The sequence below is a fragment of the Panthera pardus genome, unplaced genomic scaffold (assembly GCF_024362965.1).
Source record: "Panthera pardus isolate Hobbes unplaced genomic scaffold, ASM2436296v1 HiC_scaffold_9, whole genome shotgun sequence".
Taxonomy (NCBI): Eukaryota; Metazoa; Chordata; class Mammalia; order Carnivora; family Felidae; genus Panthera; species Panthera pardus.
Genome location: NW_026527024.1, coordinates 7,915,641 through 7,940,310, shown reverse-complemented (window position 1 = coordinate 7,940,310; position 24,670 = coordinate 7,915,641). Strand labels below are relative to the sequence as shown.

Sequence of the window (24,670 nt, the reverse complement as noted above, 5' to 3'; positions counted from 1 at the left end):
AAATCCCAAGCCCTGATTAGAGTGACTCAAGCCCCACATGAAAGGCCTGCCAGAAGAGAAGGCACAGCCATTTCCAGGCATTAGTCTCCACTGTCCTGTATCAGATAAGCAGCTTTCAACAACAACAACAACAACAACAAAAACAAAAACAAAACAAAACCAAAAAAAAAAAAAAAAACAAGAAAACACCCAACATAGTCCCAAAAGACAAAACCACCATCAGGATATGGCATTGATGCTGGAACTAGCTGACTAGATCACAGAGAACTTAAAATAATGAGTAACACATTAAAGGTTATAATGGAAAAGGTGGGCAACACACAGGTCAGATGGATAATTTTAGCAAAGAGATGATAACTACAAAAAAACTAACTAAATGTGAAAGCCAGAGGAGAAAAACATAGTAACAGAAAAAGAATGCCTTCAGTGGGCTCATCCTTAGACTCAACACAGCCAAGGAAACAGTGAACTTGAAAATAGATCAGGAGAAATTACCCAAACTGAAACAGAAAGAGGGAAAAGAAGAAGGAGGAGGAGGAGGAGGAGGAGGAGGAGGAGGAGGAGGAGGAGGAGGAGGGGGAGGAGGAGACGGAGAAGAAGAAGAAGAAGAAGAAGAAGAAGAAGAAGAAGAAGAAGAAGAAGAAGAAGAAGAAGAAGAAGAAGACGACGATGAAAGAAAAAAAGGCAGGACAGATTATCCAGGAGCTGTTAAGACAATATCAAACGGTCTAATGCATACATTACTGGAATCTGAGGAGAGGAGAGAACATGGGAAAAGAAATATTTCAGGAAATAATGGCTGAGAATATTTTTAAATTAATGATAAGATCTAAGAAGTTCAGAGAACACCAAGCAGGACAAAGTTTTTTAAAAAGTAGGGGTGGATGGACAAGAAACCCACATATCGTATTCATATTGTTCATAAAAGTCAAAGAGAAAATCCTAGAAGCAGCCAGAGAAGAGACATATTACACACACACAGGGACAAAGATGAAAATCTAGGCACGTTCTGGTCAGAAATCTGGCTGATGATGGAGGGACATCTTTGACATGCTGAAGGAAAACTCTGGCCCTAGAATGCTACACCCAGTAAAGATGCATTCAAAAGTGGAGGAGAAATAAAGACTTTCTTAGACAAACAAAATTCTTAGGGATTCATTGCCACCATAGCTACTCTTCAAGAATGTTACAGGAAGGTCCTCAGGCACAAGAGAATACCAGACAGCAACTGGGATCAACAGAAAGAAAAGGGAAGCACAGGATAAAGGAGGGTGAGATGAAACTCATTCTTGAGATGTGGGATTGCTTGAAAAGACAACTGTCAAAACCAAAAATAACAACACACTGAGTGTTTACAGCACGTATGAAGAAAAATCTATGGCAGACACATCCAGGATGAGAGGAAGGAGCTAAGCTTCCTACACCACCCACAGAGAGGTGTGATATCAGAGACCCATGCTGGCTAAATAAAGACACATGTAGTAAGCCCCAGGGTGATCACTAACAACTTTGCAAAAGAGGTATAAGTGATGGGGTGCCTGGTGGCTCAGCCGTTGAAGCATCCGACTTTAGCTCAGGTCATGATCTCACAGTCTGTAAGTTTGAGCTTACAGACCGCGTCGGGCTCTGTACTGACAGCTCAGGGCCTGGGGCCTGCTTCAGATTCTGTGTCTCCCTCTTTCTCTGTTCCTCTCCTGCTCATGCTCTGTCTCTGTCTCTCAAAAATAAATGTTAAAAAAAGGTTTTTTTAAAATAAAAGAGCTGTAAGTGATAAGTCGATAGACATAAAACAGAATCATAAAAAAATGCTCAATTAAGTAAGGAGGAGGAAAAAAGAGGAGAAATAAAATCCACTTCCTGGGCTCTGAAAGCACACGGATACTTTATGTTGACCCTGTTCCTGCCTATGGATCACCTTTCAGTGAGCCTTCCAACATGCGTATTTAGGCCTTTTATCAACACAGGAAGTTTTCCTACCATTGTTTTTTGTTACTTCTTTTCCAATTATTCTCCTTAAAAAGACCTGTAATTCCTAGCTTGCACTCGGGTCTTCCAATATCTCATCAGTTTGTCCCTCTGCATCCTGAGAAACTCCTCGAGCACATCACTGACCCATCACTCCTTACAGAAAATAGACACTCATCATCTTCAGTGTGGATTTTAATTCTTATTTTACGCATTTTCTCTCGCATTTATTGTTAAATCTGTTTTCTCCTGTGGCTTCTATTCCTTCTCATGGAAGCCATCTGTCCTTACAGCCTACCCTTTGGCTGTGGTTTGCTGCCTATTTTTCTTCCTCTGCCCCATTGTCTCTGGAGGTCTGCTCCCTTTCTGGGTCCTCAGCATAATATTCTCTCATTCGCTGTGCTATATATTTCCCGGCACTGCGTTCTTCACTCTTGGTCTGCTCATCCTTCAAAGAGCAGTCATGTCCAGACTTTGCGGGTGCCAACAAGCAGGGTTCAGTGGGACCTTCTCCTTGTAGACACTGTGATGGGCTGTGCACGCAAACAAGTAGGGCTCAGTGAGACCTTCATCTTCTAGATACTGTGACAGGCTGTGCATGCCAATAAGTAGGGCTCAGTGAGACCCTTATCTTCTAGACACTGTGACGGGCTGTGCATGCCAACAAGCAGGGTTCAGTGGGAACTTCTCCTTCGAGAGAAGGAGCTTACTACATGTGACAGGCTGTGCACGCCTCCAGCCCAAAGCAGACTCTTCCTACTGCAGACCCGCTGGACTCAGACGGGGTCTCCTCTTCCTTAATGTCTCTTGGGCACTCTGAACAAAGAGTGAAAACCCACAAAAACGGCTTCTCCAGTAAGGACCCTTCTAATCTCCATGTGTCCTCGATGAGAATTTTGGCAAAATTACATTTTGCCATTCATCTCCCTCTTGGGATTGCCTGGCGTTGGGGTCTCGAGGCGGAGGGGAGGAAGGAGGTACCGATGGAGGGTGGGCACGGGCTGGGGGGGGGGGGGGCTATGTCTGTAAAAGCCGAGAGCAGCATCCACCGAAGGGAGAAGCAGCCTTCCGGGGGGATGGGAAGGGGCAGACACAGTCTTGCGTCCAACCACAGCCTCCAATGGGAGGCACTCGATCCCTAGGTGTCATGGTGCTTTTCGGCAGCGTCCAACAATCTCACACCTAGAAGTTCCTCATCAGTGGGACAGTGCTTTGTCCTTTCTGTGTCTTCCTGAGCCTCTACTGGAACTTAGAAGAGCTGGTATGACTGCTAACCTCATGCCATCTTATTCTGGAGGTCGCTGGAGGTTACTGGTTATTGCTGGAGGAGTAGCTAGACTCCTCTCAGGTCCAGTTTAGGTCAAATTTCACAAATCAGGATTTGCGGATGGGGACGGGTAGACGAGGGGACAGGGGGACGAGCCTGTTTCCAGAATCAAAATCTCCATATCCAGCCATGAAACATGGCATTCTGGGAGGACCCCGCTCTGCATTAGCGAGAGCTCCCTGCCATCTCTCGACCACCGGGCCTCCCTTCCTCCCTTCCTCCACCGTTGGCTGAGCGCCGACCGGCAGTACAGGGCAGGCACGCAGCTCTGGGAGATGATGGTGAGCAGACGCACGCGTCTCTGTCCACAGAGCTCCCGGGCCAGCGAAGGAGGCAGAGCACACCCACCAAACAAGCCAGACACGCACACGTTTACACACAGGTGACAAATGACTATCCCAGGGCTTCGGGTGACACGGGCAGGTGGCTTCCCGGAACCCCTCCCTGTGAACGATGCTCCAGCTCTGCAGTGAGACTTTCCCGTGGCTGGCTAGGCAGAAGTCACGTGTGGCCAGAGGGACTGAACCCCGGCCTGGGCCCTCGCTGCCCATCCACACCCGTCACGGGGCCCGGTAGCAGTGGCCGTTGGCAAAGGCCGTCCTCGGCTTTCCCAGATCTCAGCCCAGATTTCTCCCGCCTTTATATCCCTGTTATAACGGAGTGCCACGTTCAAGAGAGAATTTATTTACTTGTGTTATTTTTATACAGAGACATTTTAAACACTAAAGCATAATGCAGAATGTGTCAAATAATGCCAACGAAGCCCAAGGAGGTTTTAAGAAAACGTGACTGGTAGACATGATTTCAATAAAGGCGCTCCTTCTAACTTACACCCTGTGTATGTCATTTTCTGCATGACTGAGAAAACTGTTCACTAAAATACGTTGCCATGGGGGATTGTTTAAATATAAACGTGCCAATATTTTAAACCTGTTCCAAAAATAAGTGGAAATATACTCAGAGAAGAGCATGATTCCCGTGACTGTTTCCTCTCAAGTTCAGTGTGCACTCAAATGTTTGTTGTTTCCATTCAAAAATAGCGATTTATTTCCCGGGAACGTGAGGTGACATTCTCGCAGAGTAAGTTACATACAGAATACCCGTCCTCTATCTACATCAACGCACATGCCCGCGGATGGAGCTACATCTTTCACGCTCGGTCACCAGGCGGCCTGCGCCCGCCATCTTACCGCGCCCCCTCCTACAGGGCTTCCCGCAAGAGCAGCCGCAGCCTCCCGAGCTCGTCTCCCGCGGGGGCCGCCCACACCCTCTTCAGGAACTGGACGTCCACGCTGCCGGAGGCCCTGGCCAGCACCAGGGCCAGGAAGCCGCCGCTGGCCTTCTCTGCCTCACCCACGACCGTCACGGCCACCAGCCTGAAAGCGAGAGGCACATACCGTGTGACTGTGAGTCTCCCAAAGCATCTATCCTCCAAGGGAGGAGTAAAAAGGAAGGGAAATTCTAAAAATTTCAGTCATAGTCACATGAAAGAACAGTTAGACCAGAAATAAACGTATAAAATTCTGGGGAAAGCACTTAGAAAACATATTTCTGTGTTTGCGAGGATCACTGATCAGGAAGCACTGCCTTGGGACACCTGAGTACCCAGGCCAGGTCAATGTCCTGGGCGCCAGACCACCCAGACAGCTTGGTCCTCCTGGAGACCGGGGGCGCCAGCGGGCTTTCGGGTGCCCAGCGAGAGACCTGGAGCCGGCCCAGCAGCCCTGACCTCGCCTCCCGTCCCGTCACCACCGGCTTCTCTGACGGGGACCTGTCTCTAACCTCTCCCCTCACAGTCTGCTGATAACAACGTGCATCCCAGGCCTACTCAAGTCCACCCAGACCCCAGTTCCCACGAGGCACCTGGACACTGTCTCTGCCCATCTTCCTCTTATCCTTTGACACCTGGCTGAGTGGTGTCACCTCCAGGGGCCTCCCCGACCCCTGACTAGATGGTCTGACTGTGCCTAATTTGGTCAGGGTCCCCAGCATCCTGGGAATGCCTCTGTCACGCTTTCGTCCCAGCTTTACTCAGCAAGAGAGCCGAGACCGTCCCACCTCACACCTACCTCGATGCTCCCGCCCCTCCCGTCTCCTCGTAATGACCAGGGCCACCAGCACCAGCACACCCGGGGGCCACGTTCAGTGGGATCCACGACTGGCACAGGATGGGAGCAGTGAGCCCCTCGAGGTGGGTGCCGGCGGCCGCAGGTAGCACCCATTGTGGCCCCAAGGGTCTGCTGCCCACTAATCCTCTGTAAACTTGTCCCCACACCCCGACAGAGACCTGACTGAGCCTCTGTGGGGCGGGCCAGTCTACACCTGCCTGCAGGCCGCGCTCTGGAGAAGCTTGGGGCAGGTGAGCGAGCCATGAAAACCCGCAGCGGTCTCTTAGCGCTCCTTGGTACTTCAACGCTGGCGTGCGACCACCAGCGCAAAATACAGGGGACATTTAACTGCCACAAACTTGGAAACAAGAGCAGGACAAACACGAAGGCACGCGCCACAGGCACCGCTGAACCGGACCCGCATGACAACCACCCAGGTAGATGCGGGAGCACCAGTCAGCACGGTCACTGTCCAGGGAAAACGCTCTTCGGGTTTGTGAGGCGGTTTAAGGGTTTACACGGTTATTTTCTTCTTGTTCTGTTCTCTACACCAAAGAGACGCTGAGCCCTTTCTGTGAATACCACTCCTCTAACTAAACGCTGCTGCCAACCAGGGACAGGACGGGCCTCGGGAAGGACACTCCACCCTCTCCGAAGCCTCTCTCCCGCTCCGCCTCAGCAGCTCCCTGGCTCTGCGCAGGCCCACTCGCTGCCCTCTCCTGAGACCCCGGCGCTCTGGCTGGCCCCCGCCGTCCCCGGCCCCGAGACCCCCAGCCCCCCCCTCCTCACCGGTTGTGGGAGCTGCGAGTTGACTTCAGTGTGTTTACTACCCACCTCGCCCCAAGTCAGGAGGCGAGCCCACCAGCTGGTTCACCACTGCCCCCTGGTGCTGGCAGTGCTGCTAGGCGCACAGTAGGTGCTCGTAAGCACTTGTTGCACTACGTGAGTGTGTGTGCGTGCTACGTGTTTATGTGTGGATCACAGTCTGGATTTTAATGATGTCTTTGCTTAGCAATTAGAATAACGTAAGTGTACCTAGTACTTGAACTAAGTAAATGAGGTTCTTAATTTTTTCAGGTCTCAGTGGTGCGCTCCAACATTCGGTCAAACCGTGTCCCGGTTTTGATCACTGCTTGTTCCCCCCTCTCCTCTACAAAAGGACGTGGGATGTGGCCGAGCGGCCCTGCCCTCCCCCGGTCATTGGCAGCCTTCATTTCATAGCAGGAGAGTTTACTGAGGAGAAAAATAAAATCTCAAGAAAGAAAACAGGTGTAGAGACAAAGCAGAGTCTTTCACAGTGATCACTTGATACATTCTCAAGTTTCGATCAAACGCAACAACAACGGATCGTGACCGGGCTTGTTTTCATGTTAATCAGAGCAGAGACAGGCAGGGGCTGGTCTGACTGTGACCTCAGTCCATGGCAGCAACTGACACCGATGTGAACTTACGTCAATTATTGATTCCCATGTGGTAACCCTTCTCCGAAACTAGAAGGTAGACGCTATGTGGCTCAGACGTGTACTGAATTTATAAGACCAATAATTTATAAGGAGCTCACAAAAAGTTTGTTTTATTTAGACAATGATATCATGGGAAAATAGTATAGTGTGAATTCTTTAATCCACAGACTATTCTGGACGAAACATGAAATAACACATTTTAAAGTGGCTCTCAAAATATCACTTAAAGATGTAAATATAAAAACTATTTAAACATAAATAGCCACATTTTAAAGCTCAGCAACCTTACGCATAAATTAAGTACGAAAGACCAGCAAGGATGCTTCCGAAAACAACTACCTGTGAGGGCACAGCGGTTTCATCAGACTTACTTGTCCGGAGAGATCAGCTGTTTGGCCACAGGACCCAAATCGCTTTCCAGGAGGTCCCAAATATAAATGCAGGAAGTGTCATCCTGGGCCAGAAACACGGCAGGTCTGGTCAAGGACCAGCGCAGGCCCGTGATGGCGTGGCCATCGGTGCCACCGTCCCACTGCAGGAGAGGGTGCTCGCTGGTCAGCTGATGCAGCCTGATGCTTCCGTCTGAACAGCCAGCCTGGGGGCAGGGAAGGACACTGCCCATCACGGTCCTTTTTTCTTGTTCCCTCAACCTCAGCAGCGAGGGACGCTCAGAGCATTAGCTCTGTCCTCGTAAACTACAAAGGTGAGCATCCACCCTGGAGACCCTGATACACCTTGAACCCTTCCCCTTCCCCAAATGGCTAATGATGAATTCAGTGAACATATAAACCAGTGTTTATCTTTAACAAAGTTGAACATTGCTAATTCGCCCACAGGCCATTAGACTGGCTCCAGAGAAATAAAGAACCGCCTTTTTAAAAAAAGTACATAAATTTGAAACAATAAGTGATATATTCTCCTTGGATTGAAGTTTTTATAAAATGAAACTTGGCTGATTTAGTAAAAAACCAAATTTTAAGCTTAGGAAGAGAAGCTTAATTCCTTTCTACTCAATATATTTAATCCTTCACATCCTTCCTCAAAAAGAGCAGAGGCATGAGTTAGCAACCACAAAATGTTCTGTGCACCCTAGGGTTGAGCACATAAACATACAACACGGGTCGGAGGAGCCAGGTCCCCCACTGTCGGGGGGTAGAGGGAGCCCTGAGTCACCCTGGCTTTAAAGATGAGGGACAAGCAAGTGTTTATGATAAGCAAAGATCCGAGCGTGTAGCGATGTTGTGTCCTGTCCAAGGAGAGCTTCTTCCTGCCCAGATTCTGGTTTGTAGGTATTTTTCTCCTGACTGGAGCCAGGACCTCTTGGAAAAAAGGCTGATTCTGAGTTTGCTGTACCAGGAAGCAAAGAACGGCTCACAGAATGATGTCAGAAAACACAAAGCCAGCCTGAGGCACATCCCTAGGACAGTCTGAGCAGCGGAATCAATAAGGCAGTACAGTGAGGGATGTAACCCAATGAAGAGAGTGAACAGCCACGTGTCCACACGCACGTAATAAATACACACAAGCACACCTGAGCAGGAGACAAGGGAAAGGCCTAGAAAATCACCATCTGCCAGTCGCCCCAATAGCAGATGCAGGCAAGCCTCGCCGAGGGATGCCAGGGCCAGCGGGGGGATCGGAGGGGCCGTACGTGGGGTGCTGACGTAGTGTCCCTTTATCTCCCCACAGATACTCGGTAACCACACAGGGAAAGTGGTGACTCCACCGCGGAGGGAGCCGGGAGACACAGGTCAGAGCAACACTGAATCTAATCGTGAGGAAACGTCACACAGACTCAAACTGAGGAGAATTCCAAGACTTCAAAAATGTCAAGGGCAGGAGAGACTGAGGAACTGTCCCCAAACCGAATGAGATTCGCAACCTGGGTGTTATTTTGCTTACACAGCAGGACATTATCGGGATGGCCGTGGAACGTGGAAGAGCCTTGTCCATCAGAAGACAGGACTGCGCCAGTGCTAGCTTCCTGACGGTCAGGACTGGACTGCGGCTGCAGGAGGATGACCCTGTTCTTCAGAAACCCACACCGCGCTACTTAGGGATGAAGCACCATCTGTGCAACTTCCTCTCAAACAGAGAAGTGCGTACACCCACACACAACTGGGAGAGAGAGGGTGGAGCCACGGAGGGAAACGTGTGATTGGTGGGCAGCTTCTTGTAACTTTTCTGTAAGCCCCAAACTATGTGAAGATAAAGACTTTTAAGATCCATTCAACAGCCATGTGGAATGAGCCGCTCTGACGGCACGGAGGGGACCTTCTCCCACGCAGCCCACTGGTACCAGAGTGACATTCCCCGAGGTCACCGCCAGTGCTTTGCCACCCAAACGGAAGTGGTACTTTAACAACTGACTTTCTTACCAAGAATATTGGTTCTCCAAATGGCGAAAAATCCATCACATTCACTCTGACTGGTCTCATCCCACATTGCTGGGGTTTGTACAATTTGGGAGATACTCTCAAGTCCTGTCTGGTGCCATGACTTATAAGACCCTGGTGATAAGAAGACCAATGGTGACTAAAGTGGATTAGGTACGAGGCTGGATAAAGCGGTTATTCTTGAAACAATTAAAACAGCATCACAATCAAAGCAAACAATACGTTAACAGGCAGCCAGGAAAGGAGAATGAGTTACAGATTAAGATTTAAACTATTACTTACCATGTCTGTGCCAACAATGAAGTGACCAGGATCTGAAGGAAGAAACTTCACACTGAGGGTTTGTGCAGCCCCCCAGAACTCATAGCCTTTATGGGAAAGGCTGGAAAGAAACGGAAAGATGAACAGATGAACTGAGGTGGCAGGGATGATGCCACTTAACGCATCCAGTCCTCGCCATATGCCCGCAGAGGAACAGGTGATCCCACGCTTCCTCTGCAATTCTTGACTGCTCTTTCTCCGTTTCTTCGTATGTTCCCTAGGCGCTAGACAACTTCTCCAGCTCTGGTCCCTCGTTCGCTGATTCTTTCTTCAGCTCGGTCTCATCCACCAAACCATTCACTGACTCTTACATTTCAGAGATGATAGTTTCTTTCTAGAAATGTCTTTTAGATTGTACCATCATCTCAAGTTCTTGTTGTGCTAACCCTATTTGTTAGGCCATGGTAGATCTTTTCTCATGCTTACAGTTTTTTTAATTTTTCTCTGTGAACTGCATCCTCTGAGAGCCCCGGAAGCCCAGCTTATGGAAGCATCCCCCCTGCAGGGGGAAGTGCTGACGACACTGACTCCATCTTGTGCACATCCTCTCTCAGGACGACATGTTCTGGGCCCCTTGGAGATGAAGATACGTACCTTAGAAATGACCACTAAGGCCAGGATTGGGGGAGGCTTGCTTTGGCTACCCACAGATTTGTTAAAGGTGACATAGGGTCTCCCCTTCCTGGTGCACAGATGGCACCAGGAGATCGAATTAAAGGTTAGCTTGCAATTAGGTGCGTACAAACTCTCCGAGATGCACGCGAACCCCCTGACCTCACCACTATGCCTTTGCGCACATCCCTCACTCTACATAAGCTGTGGACTCAGGTCTGAACCTCGCAGAGAATAGCTGTGCAGCTCTGGATTGTCCCTGGCTCAATCCTCCCTCTTGGTTAAGCTACCCTGGATAAAATGCTGTGTAAACTCGATGGAGTCGCCTGCTTTGTTTCCTAGTCTCAAAGTGCCTTCTCAGTGTCAGGGGACAGTCCCTCCTCCTCCACCTTCTGACACCGCCCACCAGGCAGCTGTCCCAGGGCCTTGATGCTAAGCCACTGGTCTGAGACTCTGACGCTGCCTTCTCGGTTGGGGACCCCAGACCAGACCCAGAGCTTGGGGTTCTAGGTCTTCCGTGGTCCCTGGTCTCCCCTGGGCTGGGGTGAGACCTCCTGAGTTTCTCTCTCACCGAAGGGGCCGTGAGTTCCAGAGTCCTGCACAGGGCTCTCAATTCCAGCTGCCAGCCTCAGGCAAGCCTGATGCATCACTGGCTTGAGCCCCGCACAGCCTTGAGCCCCGCACAGCCAAGAGGCCTACGACAGCCTCACCTGATACCTTGGCCTCCACACCACACAAAATCTTGCACACTTACTCCAAGCTCCATTCCTGTCCTGGCACTGTCCTCTTCTTCTTTGGAAAAACTCTCTTTAGTTTATTGTTAGTTTAACTCTATACAGCGTATGTGTCTGTAACAGGAAAGGACCCATGGCCCCTCCTTCTACCATGTCGCCAGAGTCAGAAGTCAGGACTCTGGCCACTGTCTCCCACACCCACATCCAGGACTGCAAATGTCACCTGTCAGCCAAGGACTCCCAAGTCCGTGCCTCTGACCGAGATCCCTGCGGTGGAGCTGGCTACCTCCTGGTCATCTCCACAAACACCACGAGCCCAGCCCACCCTAGGCGGTGACCAGATCCTGCCCCCTTCCTTCATCTGGTGTGTGGTACCCAGCAGCTGAGACAGACACCTGGTGAGAGGCAGTTCCTTGAACCTGTCAGTCACCAGGTTTCTTCAGTTCTACCCCTTTAACAGAAATCAGCCCTTCCGTATGCACAATGGCCACCCTGCTTCACACTCTCATCTTTGTTGTCAACCCTGCGACAGCCTCCTGACAATCTCCCCACCTCCAGTCTCCCTTCCTCTGTCCGATCTCACACTGCTGCCAAGTCGATCGTGCCAGATCACAAATAGGACAGGCTACTTATTCGCTGCCTGAAAATCCCGTACCGGCTCCCTACCTCCTGCAAGAGAACAGTCTCGACCCTTCAGCACAGCAAACAGTCTGAGGCCTGGCCAGGGACTCGTCCCCATCTCCGCATTTCCCCCAGCAGCAACCTACCGGCAGTTTCCTAAACGTGTCTGGTGCTCATGCCTCTGGGCCTCCCGTACACCCTCCCCCTCTGATCGAGCAAGCTCATGGTCATCCTCCCATCTCAGCGGACCCCTCCCCAACTCCTGAGGAGGTTCAGGGAGGGGCCAAGGGCCTGACAAGCCCAGAACCAATCAAGAACCTGGGGTTGGTTCTACAAGGTACCAGGGGACTTTTTTAAATGTAACTGATTCCCTGTAATAACTATACTCAAACCAACTAAAGGCGTTCTGCAATCTCAGAGTGTATACAAATTTATTAACACAACCCAGAGGTGTCTGGCTGATGATGAAGAATCAGGCTAATATAAAAAAATTTTCAAGGGTAAGTCATATGCTGATAGCCTCCAACTGCAGTAATTGACAAGAAAAAAGAGGCCTGGGAAACAAATCAACATGGAACATAGAAATACCACAAATAATACTTGTCTACTGAATAAGAATTTTTATGTCACATTAAGTTATAGCAGTAAAAGCAGAAATCAAAATTTCTCAAAAAAAATTTCATATTGGTGTTTCTGGTTCCTGAAACTTACCTATTTAACTTCAGAGTTGTATTAAAACTGGATGAAAAATAGTCAAATAGTACCGACTTATAAGATAGAAATTATTATTCTTTTTAAAGATTATTTGTTTTGAGAGAGAGAGAGAGAGTTTGGAGGAAGGGTAGAGAGGAAGGGAAAGGGAATCCCAAGCAGGCTCTGCACTGTCAGTGCACAGTCTGACTCAGGGCTTGATCTCATGACCGTGAGATCGTGACCTGGGCCGAAATCAAGACTCAAATGCTTAACCAACTGAGCCACCCAGGCTCCCCTAAGATAGAAGTTATTGTAATCAAAGAAAAAAATGTTAGCTCTATACCTGGTAACTGTGTTTATTATACTGACTCATTAATATTAAACTAATTAGCAAATAACTATTTAGCAAAAATACTATGTGAAAAGTTGCATTTTTCAATGCAAAGCAGACCATGCATTTACTTTATGTGCAACTCCCTAATGTTATTTCCTTCTGCAGAAGAGGTTTTCGTGAGACAAAGGCAGTGTTCTAACTCAAGGTGACACGGTCTTACCTGTCGCTCAGCTGAATCGTGGCGCTGTGCACCAATTTTATCCTCCCTCCAGGTATTAAACCTAAAAATAGGAAAACCATAAATAAATGTACCTCTTAATACAAGTTAAACCAAAATCCAATTACAGTTGCCTCGAATCATTTTTCATTGCTTAAATATCTGTGTTAGGAAGTTAACATCAAAACGTGGGCCCATGAAGAGTATTCCCTCTATAATGCAGCCGAGGCTCTTGTACTGCCTTATGAGAAAAGGGCTGGTGGAACCAATCAGGAAGCCTTTACATTTTTAGATTTGATAGAATAAAACAATGGCAGGACACTAAGCAAAACAAAAGCAAAACCAAAAAACCCTGAAGTTCCCAACAGCAATACTTAGCTGCAAATGCGCACTGGTGGTCTCCTCCGGAGCACCTCAGGAGCACCCAGCACAAATGCACAGCACACCTGAAGGCCACCTCTCTGCTGCGGGATGCACAGGGGCACCCGCTCTTCAGTGTCCGCACCCCCTTCCCTGCACCAGAACTTCCCCGGACTCCCAAAGCACTTATGGCCACAACTTGGACCCCTCAGCCATTCACCGGCTTTGCCTCCGCCTGTTTCCAATATCCTCCCCCTCTTTTGTAATTATTGCAAAGGAGGTAACTAAAACCTGATGCATATTGAAACCCAAATTCTGGGCAAGGTACTGCCTAGAACCTAGGGAGTGTATAAACCCTAACTATACAGATAAGTTCAACTTACAGCAAAAAGGGCGACTGTAATTACGTATGATGGGTTCTGCCACAGTTCCAAGAATGTTCATGTTGCTGTCACAGACTTGAAAATGACCTCCATTTTCTCCAGCACGCTGTCCTCTTACAAGAACTCCAGGCCTGAGAGTCTCAGCCCAAATGTGACCTCCCCTGGGAAGACGTCCCTGTCCTGGGTGCTCGGCCCCTGAGGAGCACTTCTGATCTAGCAGTCACATCAGCGACCGCTGTGGTTTGCATGCCAGCCTCCCCAGGAGACTACACTCCCTGGGGCAGAGCCAGTGGCCTGTCCCCTTGCTTCCCTGGCACCCAAGACAGGACCGAGCCTGTTCAGAGAACTTTCATCGACGGACGAAGGAAAGATGGCAAAGGCTTAGTGCTAACCATGATCTGAGTTCTCCAACCAGCCACTACTGTCATGCACACAGAAGAGCTGGGAGCCACCCCAAGCATACGGACATTTATGGCCAGAGCCTTTCCAGGAAGATCATCCCCTCTTTTCCTAAAAGCAAAGTTGAAACGTGGTCAGGGTTTGGGTTAGGGTCCTACAGACAGAGGGAGTCTTTCTATAGCAACATTTAACAATGAAATACACACTGTCCTGCAATAACTTTGGTGTGACTTCCATATTCCCATGAAGTATTTTTATTCCAGACGATTTTGTCTCCACAGAAAGATTATGAACGAACTATGGGCGGAGACTCTCTAATCCTTACTACCCTCCAAAATTCCTAAAAAAGGCCCTGGTCATAGCACAAGTGAGCAACACAGACAGCCTGAAGCTGTGCTCCACAGGCTGCAGCGCTCTTGGGTCAGGGCAGAGGCCTGGGTGAGCCCAGCCAGGGGTCCGGCCGCACCGTGACTCCATGCTGAAAAGGGGAGGACCACCTCCCCTCTAGAGCTGTCCCGCTCTAACGTTCCGAGACTCTGTGAACCACCCAAAGGTCTCACACAGGCTCAGTATAATGGTTTCGTAATAAGCAGAGAGGCTGCTATAAGAAAACACTGAGAGAAACGTTTACTCTGCCTCAAAACGTTTACCAGTGAAATCAGTGAAGTGATTCTGCCTTGTTCTTAAGGAAGCCAGAGCCCGCGGTAACTTCCAAGGGCCGCCTGTGACACTGACCAGGAAGCCTGCAGCACCAGCTGCACTGACACAGGACAGTGGGAAGAAGATGAGGGTCAGACCCCTGACAGACAGGGTGAAGGGGGCCGGCCACTGGGAAGCAGGCGGGGGGGATAATGATGTGAGGAGAGCGTCCAGGAGCACGAGGCTCCGCTGTCCCCCGGTCCCCGGTCCCCGAGCCTCGCTGGAACTGAAAACCAGATGCCACAGCATCAAAAACAGCAAACTGCTACCGATGAGCCCACTTGTGAGCCAGACCAGGGACCAGGACTCCTCTGAGCCAGACCAGGGACCAGGACTCCTCTGAGCTAGACCAGGGACCAGGACTCCTGCTTACAGGTGCTGCTTGCCACCAGAAACTAAGCCAGATGCCAGAAGCCACAAGCTCCAAACAAGCCCCCAAGGCCCGGTTTTTGACGAGTCTGCTCCAGTTCAGACTCCATGCTAACCCTCCAGCACAAAAACAGGAAGTTCAGCTGTGAGAATCAGATCAAACCAGTCTGAGCCAAGATGGACCCCAGCGATGACCTTTCAGGACTCTCCCCTCATTATGATACTAAAAGCCACACCCAGGGGTGGGGTTTAACATGCTAATTAGACACAAGGTGCAGGAAGAAGCACTAACAAGCCCCCATACACAACCCCGCCCGCCCCGCTCCCTTCCCGCCTGTTCAGACAGCACCCTTTTCCCACCAAAGTTTCTTTGAAGTTCTTGCCAGCCCCTCCTGGGGAGCCAGCCTGAGGACCCTTCGTTCACACACCTCCTTTTTGGAGCACAGGCCCCAGTACAGCCTTGCCTGGGACTCCTGGGGGGCCTCTCGTCCGGTTCTCCTGCGCAGCGAGCCCAAGGCTGGCTCAGTAAATGCTGCGGCTCCCCAGGCACCAGGACGAACCCTCCACCCACGCCGGGCTCTGAGAGCCCCTGGGGAGTCGTACCGAGGGGACTGACGTGTCAAAACCAAAGGGAAGACGGCCTGAATGTGCGCTCAAGGACTGAGACTCCTGAGTGAACGGAAGGGGCACAGAGAACAGAGAAGAACGACACAGGCGGAGACAGAAATGAGAACATCGTCAGCTGCAAGCACTATGGCTTAATCACACCGAGGGGCCGATCCGCTGGCCGACAAGGTCATGCGATACAGAACGCTAACGTTCCTTTTTCAGGTAGCGAAGTACTTATTTTTCAAAGAGGTTGCCAGTACCTTTCTTTAATCTCCACTCATTCTAGAAAACATTGACTAAAATGAGTTTTTGTATTTCATAGTTACCTAAGTCACTTAGTGAGCCTGCGAGATCTGCCTTCGGTAGTTCAACCACCACCTGCAAACAGAGCGTGGAAATGAGTGTCCGGGCGCCAGGGTGCAACCTAAGCACAGAGCCGCTCCAATCAAGACAGTGTGCGGCATTCGGTGCTGAATACGGACCTGCTCCAGACAAGACTGCTCGCTGCCTTGAGAACTGGTATTTAAATGTCGGGAATCCCTTTCTTTGACCTGTTTTCACTTCTCCTCACTCACACTGGCCAGCGGCGCGGCCCCCAAGACCGCGTCCCCTGCCGCTCCTCGTACTCCCCCACGAACCCCTGTCGGAGGCGCGCAGCCAATCCAGCCGGACCCTCGGTTTTCCCGTCCTAGACAGGCATGTCGCCGTCCGACACTAGGCACGTAGCACCCCCCGGACTCCCACGTAAACTAGCGGCTCAGAGAGCCCGTGCACGCAGTTGGTGCTGCCCTGCATGCGTCCTGGGCACGTCCTACTCACCCAAACGTTGAGAACCCCACTCTCCTCCAGGGAAGCAACGTGGAACGACAAACCTGACATTTCTAGTGGAAACAGAAACAGAGAAATGGCTTGTGAACAAGGAAACCACATTTCGTAACTTGATGCAAGGGTTTTGTGGAGGTGAAAGATCACACACCTTCTTGGGTAGAAAAGGGGGAAAGCACAAAACTCTGTTTTTTGTAGACAGACGTGGAGATGGGTTCTACGGCTTGAATGGGACCGCGGTGGTTTACTGAAGTCAGGAGGCCGTCTAGGGTTTAAAGCACACAGGACCACATGTGAATAGTAAGTCACAAAAGTACAACAGATGTTATGCCACAAAACCACAAGTAAGATGATGTGTGGGCCCTGCTTCTGGCACTACCATGAGGCATCACAGACCTCAAAACACCTGTAAGGAGGGAGAGGGGGACGGATTCCAACCAGCCGCTGCGTTTCTGCGGGTCTACAGGCGCGGAGGGCAGGCGTGAGGTTAAGACACTGAGAGGGAGTCAAAGGCAGACAGAAACCAGACAAAAGCGCCCGCAGAGAGTAAATCTAACTGCCCGGGCAGGGCCTGGGGGGCCACGCCCCAGCCGCAGGGACGGGCAGAGTGGAAAGTGAAGCCCCACAGGAGGGATGAGCCACAGCGGCACAGGGAGCAGGGACACTCTCCGGCCCCACCCAGAGCGCACCACCCAGTAAAGAAAGGACAATTCACACACTAATGGAATGAAGTTCCTTTGACCTAGAATATCCGTCTACCGAATGTGCAAGAGTAAGAAAAAAATCAAGACAAACTCCACTGAGAACTGCTGTAAGAAGAAAATACAAGTGCAAATCAAAGCATTTGAGCAGATGAAAATTCTCTCACCCCCAAACGAGCACTGAACAGAAGCCCAGAGTTCAACAGTCCATGTTGCAGCACATCGCTTCAAAAAGCTTCTGGAAATGTACTTAAAGTAAGCAAGCAAATGAACAAAAACACCTGAAATCAGAAACCCAGTGTAGAAATGGATAGAAAATAACAAGAAATTGGGGCACCTGGGTGGCTCAGTCGGTTAAGCGTCAGACTTCGGCTCGAGTCATGAACTAGCGGTTCACGAGTTCAAGTCCCACGTCGGGCTCTATGCTGACAGCTCAGAGCCTGGAGCCCTCTTCAACTTCTGTGTCTCCCTCTCTCTCTGCCCCTCCCCTGCTCATGCTCTGTCTCTGTCTCTGTCTCTCTCTCTAAAAAATAAATATTAAAAAAAGGAAAAAAAGAAAGAAAATAGCAAGAAATAAGATGGGAGCTGGGGCTGAACCCTGGAAAAAAAACTGGTGAAGAACGGACAAGGTTCCAGTTCACGGAGCTTGAGGAAGGGGGTGGCCTATGCACTGGGGGGACCGCATGCTGGGGGGAGCTGTGCACTAGGGGGACCACACTGGAAGGGGGCTCCCCACTAAACAGATGCCAGCTGGGGGTGGGGAAAATGCTGGAGAGGAGCACACTGGCAGGGTCACATACTGGGGGGCTGTACAGTAGGGGGCCACACTGGGAGGGGGTTGTGCACTGGGTAGGATGTGTACTGGGGAGCCACACTGCAGAGGCACACATTGGAGGGGCCTGCAGGAGGACGACACTGGGAGGGGCCGTGCTGGGGCGAGGGGGTGGCATGCACAGCCTGGGTCAGAAGCTCCATGGTTCTCCCAGCACTGGGAGCTTAGTGAAACTTGGCTGGTTCCAGTGACAATATTTAGCTGGCAAAAGAAAATGAAGGAGGTGTTTTAATAGAGTAACATCTCCGTATATAGTCTAAATTTTTTTTTAATGTTTCTTTTTTTTATTTTTGACAGAGAGAGAGACAGAGGAGGGCAGGGACAGAGACAGAGGGAGACACAGACTCCAGGTGCCCTGCCTGCATATAGTTTAAAAACTATAGTTCAGGGGGCACCTGGGCGGCTCAGTCGGTTAAGCATCTGACTTTGGTCGGGTCATGATCTCACCATCTGTAAGTTAGAGCCCCACGTCGTCTCTGTGCAGATAGCTCAGAGCCTGGAGCCTGCTTCGGATTCTGTGTCTCCCTCTCTCTCTGCCCCTCCCCTGCTCATGTTCTGTCTCTCTCACTCTCAGGGATGAATAGATGTTAAAATAAAATTAAAAAACCATATAGTTCAGTGTTTAGAACATGGTGAGTTCAAATATTAATTAGTAACATTGAGAGCAATTAGAAAAAATACACATTTCTAAAAAATGTTTATTTAGTATTGAGACAGAGAGCATGAGCAGGGGAGGGGAAGGGAGACACAGAATCCGAAACAGGCTCCAGGCTCTGAGCTGTCTGCACAGCGCCTGATGCGGGGCTCGACCCCACAAACAGTGAGATCATGACCTGAGCCAAAGTCAGACGCTTAACCGACTGAGCCACCCAGGTGCCCCAAAAACATGCACATTTTTAAAAGCTAACTTTTGTAACAGCATCAAACCCATAAGGTACCTATAACTCAAACATTCTCAACAGCAGCAACATTGCCACCAAAGAGGCAAAAATTGGTTGTCAGGGGACCAAACAACATTTTGTATGCATTATGAAAATGACTAAAGGGACTGGGGAGGCCAGGAGGGGAGGCTGGAAGGGGGAGCCCACCACTCAGTGTCAATCACAGAACAACCACTGGTTACAGACCCAACATCAGAACCCTCCACAGACAGAACCACCAGGCACGGGCCCCACCAGGGGAAAGTGTGCACTGTGGCTCCTACAGGAAACCCACCACTCCTACAGTTCAGCCAGTGAGACCCCTCATCGCCCTGAACCCCTGCTTTCCTCCAACGGGCTTCCCTTCAAAACGACCCTCCCAACTTCCTCCTTCTCCATAAAATAACGTGCCTCTCGTCTGTTGGACTTGCCCATGGTTCTGCCGTAGCATGCTTGTCGTAGACTGCAACTCTCTGCCATTCCCGAATAAACCCATCTTTTACTGGTAAAATAACCAGTAAATGGTATAAAACACAGTTATGCGTATACTGTGTAAACAGATATGCAGCATGTGTCGTATTAAACTCTCATGGAGGGAGACTGGGAACAGAAAGTTTAAAGGTCACTTGGTAAGAAATGAGAAGACGAGCCACAGCCTGGGAAAAATACCAGCAAAGACACCCCTGATAAAGGACCGTTACCCCAAAAAAACCCCAAACCAAACAAAACCAAAAAACCAAAAAACCAAAAACAAACAAACAAACAAACACTCTTAAAACTCAACAATAAGAAGGCAACAAATCACTGTTAAAAATGTACGAAACACCTGAAAGGACACGTCCCTGAAGAAGACACACCGTGGCAGAAAAGACTACGAAAAGTCTCCATTTGTCATAGATCATCAGGAAACGCACTTTAAAACCACAATGAGACACAACTACACACCCATCTGAATGGCTAAAAACCTGGTAGCACGGTGGGCACCTGGAGCTCACAGTTTGCTGGGACTGCAAAATGGTCCAAGCAGCGTGGTACAGGCCCCTTGATGCACGCTCTATTCACAGTCGCCAACAACTGGAATTAACCAAATGCTCATCACCCGGTGGGCGAGTCAACAACATGGTACACGCAGTGGAGGAGTGAGCTGCTGGTGTACAGAGCAGCACCACGACCCATACATGCAGGATGCTAAGTGAAAGAAGCCAGACTCAAGGATCTGCATTCGCATGGTTCCATTTATTCGACATCCGGAAAAAGTAGAACTATGGAGACAGAAAACTGATTAGTGGCTGGTGGGAAAGGGGAGATGGGAAACCAAGTGCAGGTGGAGTACAGGGCAGGAACAGAAAGAAAGACACACTGAAGACAATGGGGTCTGAGCGCAGGCCCTGCCATGAAGTTAGTGTGACTGGGGACAAGCTTCTGCTCCCCCTGAGCAGAGGGGAAGCAAGCCGAGACAGGCATTAAGCAATCAATGTCTGCAAAACACCGGGGCTACTGAGGAAGCCCCAGAACACAGAGTGTCTACCAAGGCTTGGTGGTTATGGTGGTCAAGTATGGTGGTGGTTGTGGTGATTGGTTGCTGTGCTGGTTGGTTGTGGCACTTGGTTATTGTGGGTGGTTGTGGTAGTTGTGTGTGGTTGTGGCGGGTGGTTGTGGTAGTTGGTTGTGGTGGTGGCTGTGGTGGGTGGTTGTAGTAGTTTGTTGTAATGGATGGTTGTGGTGGGTGGTTGTGGTAGTTTATTGTGGTGGTTGTGGTCGTCTGTTATGGTGGTTGTAGTGGGTGGTTATGGTAGCTGGTTGTTGTGGTGGGTGGTTGTAGTAGTTGGTTGTGGTAGTGGGTAGCTGTGGTGGTTGTGGTGGTTGGTTGTGATGGTTGTTGTGGTGGGTGGTTGTGGTAGTTTATTGTGGTGGTGGTTGTCTGTTATGATGGTTGAGGTGGTTGGTTGTGATGGTTGGTTGTGGTGGTTGTTGTGGTGGGCGGTTGTGGTGGTTGGTTGTGGTAGTTGGTTGCTGTGGGTGGTTGGGGTGAGTAGTTATGGTAGTTGATTGTGGTGGTGGTTGGTTGTGGTAGTTGGTTGTGGTGGTGGGTGGTTGTCTGTTATGATGGTTGAGGTGGTTGGTTGTGACAGGTGGTTGTGGTAGTTGGTTGTTGTGGTGGGTGGTTGTGGTGAGTGGTTATGGTAGTTGGTCGTGGTGGCTGTGATGGTTGGCGGTGGTAGTTGGTTGTTGTGGTGGGTGGTTGTGGTGGCGGTTGTGATGGCTGGCTGTGGTGGTTGGTTGCTGTGGGTGGTTGTGGAAGTTTGTTGTGGTGGTGGTTGTGGTGACCGGTTGTGGTGGTTGGTTATGGTGGTGGTTGTGATGGTTGGCTGTTGTGGTGGGTGGTTGTGGTGGTTGGCTGGGGTGGTTGGCTGTGGCTGCAATGGCATGGCAGGAAGGATTCCTGTTAATCTAAAGATCTTGGCAGATGCAGATGTTCAGGATTCTTTCATCCCCCAAGAAGTGAATAACTTGCCATGTACTTTAAGCATTAGGGGGGTTAACTAAGCCATGGAACACACACATACCAACATGCCTTAAGCTAATTTAAAACTAAAAGTTATTTCATTGAGAACTGGAATCCAGAAATTAACATGAAAGAGCATTCCAATCTTGTTGGCCACCAGCTAAGCAGGGCCTAGGTGGATTTTTGTTTTTACTATTTGCCAAATGCCTCTTTTGCTTGTAGGTCAGACCCCACCCCCTGGGGCAATCTGAATGAATAAATTCAAACAAACTACAGATGTTCCTAAAATCTGTCACGGCTTTTCTAGAAGACACCGGACAGGCAGGTGGGTGTCACTGACCAGTAGAAAACGTTGCTGTCCTGAACGTCCAGAAGCAGTCACCCAGCTTCACATAGTGATGTATTCTGGAGTCTTCTCGTAGGTCCCACACGAGGACTGAGCCGTGCACTGTTCCGGCAAACAGTAAAAACGCTTTAAGAGGGCTAAAGCAGCAACACGTGACCTGGAATGACACACACAGAAAGCCGGAGTCTGAAAACATGAGGCCACGGTCACAGAAGCACCAGCCCTCTCCATTTCCCATGCTGCCCCCGTGAACCCTCCACCTGGAAGCTGGGGTTCACAGTAGCAGGCGTGAGTCCGCATCAGCGCCAGGTGGAAAGCGGGGAGGATGAGCCACCCTCGCAGGACTGGGGGGCACAGACACGGGGGCCTCGCACACAACAGGGCACCACAACCCCTCTCCATTCAACCCAAGTAGCCGGGCCCAGGATGGCAAAGCTCTCTTTCGTCATTTTATTTATAACCTATATTATAAAACCTGCCTTTTGAGCCCCGAAACCTGACACCTATAAGTTAGTCTTTCCGCCAGCCTTGGTGAGAATGGAGGACTCTGAGGTCAAGGAGCAGATGAACAGGAAAATGCAAAAGGCCGGCTCTCCCACTGTACCCGCATGGAGCTCGGCCACAGCCCTGGTGATGAGGAGCTGGGAGAGGCAGGAGACCGAAGACTCCAAAAACCTTAAGCCCGTTAAGAAACCCCTAAAATATCCATGACTCAAACAGTGCAAGCCAACAGGACACTTTTGGGGTCCCAGAGCCATGCTGAGGGTGGCCGGCATCTTTATCCCCAATGGAAGGCCGTGATAACCCTGGATCTCTTCAGTCTTTGTTGATCCTTTAAGAGTTTCTAGAGTCAAAACAGACACGTGCACGTGTCCCGTCATACCTGCACATAGCGAAGGATGGCCAGGGAGAGAAAGAAATGACCTTGAACGTCCCTGTAGTCCTGTGTTGCTGGCCCCCTGACACCCCAACCCTCCTCTCATACAAACCTACAACTTCCGGAGCTGTACCTCTGACTCACATATCAGGACCTTCTGCGGCCCTGAAGGCTGCCAGATATCCCACACACACAGCACGTATCTGCCATCCAGCGTGGGATCAAATGCTGCTCCAGGCGGCCCGTGGACAGATACCACTGTCTGCCTCTGCACCTGAGAGGCACATAAGCAGGACACTTTCCGATCTGGGGGGAAGAATGAGAAAAGTACTTCTGCATTTTAGTGTCTTCCAGAATCCATGTTCAATTAACACACTTAAAAATATTCAAATAGGGGCACCAGGGTGGCTCAGTCACTTACGCGCCCAGCTCTTGATATCGGCTCAGGTCACGAACCCACAGTCATAAGATCGAGCCCCACATCCGGCTCCACACTGAGCATGAAGCCTGCTTGGGATTCTCTCCCTCTCTCTCTCTCTCTCTCTCTGCCCCTCTGCTGCTCCTGCACTAGACTCTCTCTCCCTCTCTCAAAATAAACACTTTTTTTAGAAATATTCAAATAAATTCCCCCTTAATGAAGAAACAAACATAATCCTCTCAAAGCGGCCCGTGCCTGAAATCTGGGTTTTATCAAGTGGCCACAGCTCTTCCTGAAAAAGGCTCAAGCGGGCCTCAAGGTTTTACTAACGTTCGGTGCAGGCCACGCTTTATCTACTAGCTACTCCCAGAGAACCACGTCACCCGGAGGTGACCTAGAGTCAGGTCACCTCAGCGGGTCCCTTTCATGCCTTGCTGAGACTCTCGGTGCGTGTGGCTTTCACACAGCAAGGCCATTTCACACCAGCCGGCCCGGACACTCCCTCTCCTCCCAGCTGTGTTTTCCTTCCCCCTGTGACGAGTCACATTCACTTTTTCTCCAGCTTTTGTCTGTGTGACACCCCCCCCCCCGCCACCGGAGGGCAGGACTTCCGTCCACTTAGATGAAAGAAAGTGCAGGCCAGTGTTGGCCACATCATTCTGTGGCAGGTGTGTGAACAGTGAGGACAGCACTGCCCGGATCCATGAGGGGAACAGACTGGGGCATAATGTGACCAAGTCCCAGGTTCACAGGTGAGGCAACTCCTCACTCTGTCAGACATCTGTCATCTGATCCCATTTTCCTTCTGGTATCTCAAAATCCATGCCACTGGAACACAAAACAAACAAGAAAAACCGCCACACTGTTCACACGGCCAACTCGCACCCACCACACCAAGGGGCCCTGTCCTGTGAGAACAAACGTGCCTCATGTGTCTCTCACAAAGGGTTCTAGATGCATGTATATAACCCAAGCTCCATCTGGTTTTGTAAAGCTGCTGTCACTCACCAGCTCCCAGAAAAAGTACATCTTTCACTCCCATTTACTGGGATGAGGAGGGGTGTGGGAATGTGAACATGCATGTTTTGAACACTGTAGATACAGTGATTCCCTATTTTTCCAGTAAAGTAACTCTTACCTTTTAAAAACAAAAAACTCTAAAGAACATGAGTTGTTGTTTTTTTAACTAATAATTCCACTTTCGTTAATGTTAAATGCAAAGGAACAAACATGAATCGAAATGTCTAAACAGCAGGCAGGACAGAAGAAACATCTAGATCAAGTGGCACCCAGGCTTCCCCCAGGCCTGGGAGCACCCGGCGAGGCCGGCCGCTGGCCTCCCCGAGTAAAACATGGAGTTTTATTTGCTGTCAGCTAGAACTCTGAATACATTTTTATTCTTTCTACGAGGCACACTATTTCTGTGTAAGTACGGCACAATAAACAAACTATTTAATAAACTAAACGAATAGCCTTCCTCTCCCTCCTCACAAAGACCAGGACCAGGGTGGGGCCACCGCCTCACCAGCCGGAACCAAAGCAAAGAGGTGACCAGCTCAAGAAACAGAAATGTGGCCATGCAAATGCAGCTTGTTTGAAGTCACTGAGACGGTCCCACGTGCGTGGCGGCCGGGC

The 24,670-nt window shown here is 50.0% G+C and overlaps 1 protein-coding gene and 1 long non-coding RNA gene across 7 annotated transcripts in view; one reads left to right on the top strand and one right to left on the bottom strand.

Moving 5' to 3' along the window:
• DYNC2I1 (dynein 2 intermediate chain 1) overlaps positions 1 to 24,670 on the bottom strand; it is a 69,996-nt gene that overhangs the window by 8,390 nt on the left and 36,936 nt on the right. For 3 of the 6 annotated variants that reach the window (XM_019424960.2, XM_019424962.2, XM_019424964.2), the window contains 10 exons: positions 22,751 to 22,923; positions 21,735 to 21,897; positions 16,587 to 16,700; positions 16,430 to 16,491; positions 15,937 to 15,988; positions 12,795 to 12,855; positions 9,542 to 9,641; positions 9,242 to 9,373; positions 7,235 to 7,458; positions 3,957 to 4,668 (listed from right to left, as the gene is read on the bottom strand). In XM_019424960.2, the coding sequence (XP_019280505.2) occupies positions 4,494 to 4,668; positions 7,235 to 7,458; positions 9,242 to 9,373; positions 9,542 to 9,641; positions 12,795 to 12,855; positions 15,937 to 15,988; positions 16,430 to 16,491; positions 16,587 to 16,700; positions 21,735 to 21,897; positions 22,751 to 22,923 (1,256 nt within the window). In that variant the 3' untranslated portion in view covers positions 3,957 to 4,493. Of the gene's footprint in view, positions 1 to 3,956; positions 4,669 to 7,234; positions 7,459 to 7,478; positions 8,872 to 9,241; positions 9,374 to 9,541; positions 9,642 to 12,794; positions 12,856 to 15,936; positions 15,989 to 16,429; positions 16,492 to 16,586; positions 16,701 to 21,734; positions 21,898 to 22,750; positions 22,924 to 24,670 lie in introns of those variants that run through there. The other 3 variants (XM_019424961.2, XM_019424963.2, XM_019424965.2) reach the window with 3 other exon arrangements.
• Positions 15,298 to 16,153, top strand: LOC109252457 (uncharacterized). Its single transcript, XR_002074024.2, has 2 exons — positions 15,298 to 15,832; positions 15,933 to 16,153. It is a non-coding gene; the product is annotated as an uncharacterized LOC109252457 (long non-coding RNA).